Genomic DNA, 6,409 nt, shown 5'->3' with positions numbered 1-6,409 from the left:
CGCTCTTCTGATAAGAGGGGAAGGAGAAGTGGGTGCAGTGGGTGAGTACACAGTGGGCACAAAGACGGATGCTGACAGGAAACAAGCTGTACAGCCATGATCAAAGAAAAAGGTTTAAAAAGGAAAATGGCAGTTTCCTCCCTTAAATTCCTACATTAGTTATCAATACTAAGATTGAACAGCTACAGATGGACAGTTTTCAATTCAATTCTGTGTTTTCCACATTTTAATTGCAAAACACTCAAGGTATAAAACAGAAACTTCCAACTCCCAAATGGTGAAACAACTTTCCCACAGCTGTCCAGACACAGCAGCCCACTAAAACTGCTACTCACGGGACCCAAGCTGGCTTCTTCCGCCTCGTAGATGTAATGATCGAGCGAAATGAAGTAATAGCCAGGCTCCACCTGGTTACACTGACGTCCAAACATGTGGGGCCGGCATTCACATTGGCCAGATTCACTCGAGCAGCTAAAATGGAAGAGTAGTGAATTTACAACACATCTTGGCTGTGCCGAGACACAGCTAGAGCTAATGACATTTCAAGTGCCATGGGAGGAGAAGCAGTTCTGGACACAGCTGCCTCTAGACACAAGATGTTCCCAGGTTCTGCAGCTGGACCATCTGCACTGCTAAAATGGCAGCATGATGCCAGGCACAGTTGTGGCTCAACCCACCAACCATTGTCCCAGACAACTTCTGGGCTTAGGCTGGGAGTGTGCACAGGCCAAGGACCATTTCCAGTAAGCCCTTTGCATGTGGTTTCCTCTGTTTGGGTGGTGAGAGGATTTCATCCTACAGATGCAGGCAGTTCCCTGGGGGCAGAGAGCAGTCCTGGGTGAGCTTCACTTGCTACTACAGACGTAGCCAAGAGGCACGTCTGTCCTGCAAACTGCGGGCAGCCTTTGGCTCCAGCTTGCAGGCTGTGCAAGCAGCGTATTTGTTTGTATAGGCTCAGGCAAAGCAAGAATGTGCATGACTCTGCATGCCTTGGAACGTCAAGCTGCTCTCGTATGCTGCAACGTACATCCCGATATGTCACCTATCCGCAGCTCTCAACAGGTAAAAACCATACCCGGCTGCTTTAGAGTAGGATGGACAGAGCCAAAGATGTGAGGCAGACAGAGCCACCGCTGGAGCATGCAGGTCTGTCCAGGGCGACATACAGCAGCTCCACTTCCTTCATAAAGAGCCATTTTCTTTTCTCAGTACAGCTCTACCCCCAGACAGCCTTTCGGTGGCGTTATTGCTCCCAGAGAGTCCATCCAGCTTACGTGCAATCCTTGGGCAGGTTGTATTTTGGCATGTGCTTGTTCGCACTTTTTCATAGGAAGGTTTTCTGGTTCACCAAAAAGACACTCCTTTCTATAAATTCGAGTTGAATTTAGAAACATTTTGTAAAAACAAACCCTCTTTTTTTTCCACAGAAAATCTCCAGGCTTCTCAAGTCCACATTCTAAGAGTAATTTTTAACTGAAATCATTTTCGAAATTGCAGACATTCATTTAAACATTCACTCTGAGATGCCAGAAGTGCCCTAGCTGCCCTAAGGAGGCTGGGAAGTTTCCCCTCCAGGGAATGCGATTACTCTGCTGCCTGGGTTATAGCACTGGGATGAATTTCGGGTGAGGCGTGGCTGCCTCAGGCGCTGCATCCCACACCCTGAATGGGAGCCAGGATGCCTCAATTCAGCAGTTGAGGAAAGGAGCCCCAAGGAGGGTGAAGCTCCCCCTTCCAGCCGACGTTAGAGAGCAAAGCAAGAGCCAGAGAGGGGTTTCGTGGCTCTCCTGCAGCTGGAGGAAAGCACAGCTGCTCTCTGTCTGTGCCAGGACACTGTGCGTCCCCTCCCTGCGTAGTTTTGCAATTGTTGGGCTCGATGCATGGGAAACAGGCTGCAAAGCCATGCTGGGCCACAGCTGAGCAGTACCCCAAGCCCCTGAAAGTGGCTGCGCCAGGGGAGCAGTTATGAGCTGTGTGGCGTAACTGATCTGCACGCAGGAGCGAGCACAGAGGAGTAAATAATCACTAACGACCACGCCACTGTCTGTTGAGGAGCAATAATCCACTTGGGAGTGGAGGGGAGAGACCTGTGGGACATTCCCACGGCAATCCCTGCTGCAGATGGGGTGTCTGCAGGCTGTAACGACCTACAGGAGTCACACTGGGACTAGTCCCAAACTCCCCCAGTCTGGTCCTGCATGCTTCAGTGGGAAACAGTTCATCCACCCACTCCTGAAACTTCTGTAGCATCAGACAAAAGCAGAACATTTCAAAGGTTTTGTGAAGGGGAAGGGGGAAAAAAAGAGAGTGAAGAAAGGGGCTGCTGTTAAAAACTCTGGGGTTGAACATGCATCTAACACACAGAAAACCACTCTGGTCAGCGGAGCTGTCTGGCTACCCAGCACCCCTTTGACCAGGCACCTCGGCCAGGACTTCCCAAGCTCTTACTGATGGATGCATCTTCAAAGCCTACACTTTTCTCTGAAAAATCTCCACTTCCCAAATGGGCACTCCCAGGTCCACATCCCACTCCATGCAGCACCACTGTGGCAAAGCAGCAGTACTGTGCAGTCCACCCCAGCACTGGTGAACAGACAGAGAGTGGCCAAAGGGCCAGTTTAGGAGCAAACCAAGAACCAACATGATGGCTCATGTCACTGCCTGACTGCTACAGTAAGAAGAGTTTTACATGTTCATCTGCACTGGTGGCACAAACAAAAGCTGCCCAACATGGAAAAGACATGGATGTCTCTGTCAACCCCCTGCTGCAATCCAGACCTGCCACCTTCTGCACACTGGAGCAGAAAGGCGGTCCCAGCATCCTCCTCCACAGCACATTGAGCCCTGGATGTTGTGGTTGCAAACGAAGTGAAACTTGCTGGGGTGAATGATTACAAGAGAGTAACCAGGCTGGGACCCACTTGTTGTTCAGCGCTCCTCCCTGGTCGCAGTCGCATGGCCGACATCCATCCATGTCGTTGCTCAGGCCCCAGTGCTCAGGCTGCGGGAGGAAACATCACCAACGCTGTAACTCCGTGCCAATTTAAACCTATCTACCCCAAAGGCATGTTTTGAAACACTCAGCTTTAGCTGCCACAGGCTGCCCTCCCAAGCCATCAATCCTGCTCCCCTGGTTGTGGAGGCAGACCCACATTTGGCCAATGTTGACCATCTCAGGGGCTTGAGAAAAAAAATCTTTCCACCTAGCTTTAAAAGAAAAATTCATGAGGATCCCAGCTCAGAGACCTCACTCCTACTGCACCATTTATACCAGCTGGAGCTCCCAGTCCACAAAGGGCTTGGGAACTCATAGCTCGGTACAGCCCACCACAGTGGAGAGCCGTACATGGGGCTGCAGGGCTTTGCATGGGGCACTGCCCTTGCCTGATGGACAGACAGATTTGTTTAGCTTTTCAGTCCACTGTCAGATAAGACAGCCTGTCAGTGTTTATAGAAACACATCCAGTTATCTGACAGTGTGTTTCTATAACACTCCAGCATGCATAAACACTATACAGCAATGTACGTGTATGAAATAATCCCTGCCTAATATAATGGACTGTGTAGAAAGCATTTTTTTTGCTAACACAGCTTCTTTGTTTGTTTTGTCTTTCGCCCCAGAGGGGGCTCCAGCAGAACTGCTCCAGATCCTTCATTTTCACAGAGCAACCGTAATGAGTATCCTAATGTCTCACTCCTTACAGTCCTGGGGATTAAATTCTGGATGCTCTTATCTGCCTTGCTGTGCCTCCCAGCTCCCTGTAACACAGCTTCATGATTCCTGACATCTCCAGGTGCCCACTCACAGGCAGAGATGGTGGCCAGCACCTTCCTCCATGTTTTCTACACAGCAGCCTCTCTTATACCAGCATCTCATTTATTTTATGGTAAGCTACTTACCAGGCAGTGATTGCACTGCTTTCCTGTCACCAGGCGCTTACAATAGCAGTTTCCTGTCTTTGAATCACAAGGATTCCCCCCAGGATGGGTACCCAGAGGATTACATGCACAAGCTAGATTGGGAAACAGAAATAGGCAGGTCAAAACACAGGACTGGAGTTACATTTTAGACAGTATCCAACTTAAAAATTTACATTAAAGCCCAGGACAGAGATTAATTGTACACTTTGCCCACCACCCATCCCAGTAAAACTTCCCCAGCAAAGAGATCTTTAATTAAAAACAAATAAGGAGGATACTGCTAGTTCCACCAAATGCACTAGAAGGATCAGCTGGGGAACTGAGATTTAAGGGTGGGTGGGCTCCAAGCTACAAAAATGCTTTTTCTTTAGCAGAAACATAAAACAAAGGAAAAAAATCCACCCCACAAACCAACTTCAGCTCCTCAAAGAGCTTTTGATCATACATAAAGGAACATATGTTTTTACTCACACTGACAACCCACTGGGTCATCGGCACTCAGGCCATAGAAACCTTCTTTGCAGAGGTCACAGCGCTCCCCTTCCACAAATAATTTACAACGGCATTGTCCAGCAATGAGGCCAGCAGAGAAATCGGTGTAGCGATCACAGATGCCACCATTTTGGGAGCCAGCTGGGTCACAGTCGCAAGCTAAGAAGGAAGCATTGCACATGTTTTATTAACTGCTGCAAAAGAAAAGGCCAAGTCTCACACTGAATTATTTAAACTCAGCTGCTGTGTAGAAAGAGTGTATCATTCCTGCAAGTATTAGACATGACAAGGGTTGAACATGTAATGACCAAATAAATTTCCAGATTCTTGAGGAGAAAACAAAACCCAGTCAGGCTCACTCAAGGCCTCCAAGACAACCACCTTCCCTCATGGATCTTTGCTTGGGAGCATGGCACTGACTCAAAGAAGACGAAGGCTAAATCCTAAATTCTCCAAGGAATGCCCTGGTTGGTCATGGCCAGGACAGCATGGCCATTCCCACCCTGAGGAGCCGGGCTGCACTTACGCTCACAGATGTCGGGGTCCCGCAGATCTCTCTCTGGGTGCTGGAAGAAGAAGGGCTTGCACTGCTCACAGTTGCGCCCTATGGTGTTGTGCTGGCAGTCGTCGCACACTCCACCGCTGGTGTTCCCCGTCGTCATGTACACAGCCATGTCAAAGTGGCACTGGCTGGAGTGCCCATTGCAGTTGCACTCTGTGACAAAGACCAGAAGCGAAGTAAGAGTCTCCAGAAAAGACACACCAAAGCCAATCAAAGAACATGCAGGACTTTATATATTGCCACAAGTTCCCCAGAAACATCACGTAACGCTCACACCAGACTCTGGGTCTGCACTTTATTTAAACTCACTTTTGCATGCGTTACTATTGCGGCCTTCAGCAGGTCGCCAGGGTAAATCATGGTAGAAATCCAAACACTGTTCACAGTTCAACCCTTTTGTATTATGTCTGCACATGCAGTGCCCATGGACCTGTCATTACAAAAAAAGAAAAAAAAAAGAGGAATATGTTTGGTTATAAAAGAGAGAGAGGAAAAAAAACCACACTCCAGGTAATGCAAAATATAGCTAGTACATAACAGATACACTTTTGAAGACTTTAATGCATGTGACTGCATGTAGGAAGACATAAAGGGCCACAGGAGCATCCTTTAACTGCCAAGCTAAGAATCTCCTCATACAAATTTGCCTTTCTTTCCTTACTGTAACTAATGCCTGAATAAACACTTTCAGACATGAACAAGGAGAGCACGGTTCTACCTCAATAATCACTAAAGCCTCTTGGACCTAAAAGTTAGCTGTTTATTAGCTATTAATTAGCTATTAACATGCACCTAGTTATATCAGCAGTCACCATCCCAGCACCTCCTTTCCAGCCCTACCTGAGTTTTCAAAGCAAAGATAACAGATAGTTTGGATGGGTTTTATCCATCAACCCAGACATGCACAGAACAAGCATTAAATAGACCACAGCAATTGTGTGACAGCCACTGCCTTGGGTGAGGGGGGTACCAGCACTGGAGCCATGATTTTAAAGGCAAAGCCAGTCTTGCTGTTGCTCCTCAGATGGAGACACTCACTGAAAGCGCAGGGCAACGGAGCATACCCGCTCACCGGCATCCTGTGGCCCCTGGGGCAACCCACACAACCTTCCTATATGCGTCCACATTTTCATCCAGTTAATAACTCACTCATTAACAGGGGTGTTATTACTGCTCGTCAGGCAAAAATCATGGGGAAAACCAGAACCCAGAGGGACATGGCACTCGCAGAAGTGCACAGCACAGGCAGCAGGATTTTCCTTTGGAGCCTGCTGTTGATTTGGCCTACAGCCTCCACTTCTCAGCTGATAACAACCAATAAAAATGCAGGTCATGTTTGATTCACGAAAGTGTTTCATCCTTTGACGCCTCTATTCAATTTTAGGGCAACCAAGTCAACCCACACACCTGTCTCTGGCCCCATAGAGTTACATT

General features: G+C 48.2%; 1 protein-coding gene across 1 annotated transcript in view; it reads right to left on the bottom strand.

Moving 5' to 3' along the window:
* LAMB1 (laminin, beta 1) overlaps positions 1 to 6,409 on the bottom strand; it is a 43,266-nt gene that overhangs the window by 30,457 nt on the left and 6,400 nt on the right. Inside the window, exons 6-11 of the mRNA XM_010186369.1 lie at positions 5,285 to 5,405; positions 4,940 to 5,128; positions 4,393 to 4,572; positions 3,901 to 4,013; positions 2,922 to 3,001; positions 336 to 471 (exon numbers count right to left, since the gene is read on the bottom strand). Coding sequence (XP_010184671.1) covers positions 336 to 471; positions 2,922 to 3,001; positions 3,901 to 4,013; positions 4,393 to 4,572; positions 4,940 to 5,128; positions 5,285 to 5,405 — 819 coding nt within the window. The remainder of the gene's footprint in view (positions 1 to 335; positions 472 to 2,921; positions 3,002 to 3,900; positions 4,014 to 4,392; positions 4,573 to 4,939; positions 5,129 to 5,284; positions 5,406 to 6,409) is intronic.

The sequence above is a fragment of the Mesitornis unicolor genome, unplaced genomic scaffold, assembly GCF_000695765.1.
Source record: "Mesitornis unicolor isolate BGI_N332 unplaced genomic scaffold, ASM69576v1 scaffold11866, whole genome shotgun sequence".
Classification (NCBI taxonomy): Eukaryota; Metazoa; Chordata; class Aves; order Mesitornithiformes; family Mesitornithidae; genus Mesitornis; species Mesitornis unicolor.
The sequence above is the reverse complement of the archived record's forward strand: the minus strand, read 5'-3'. Positions and strand labels throughout refer to the sequence as shown.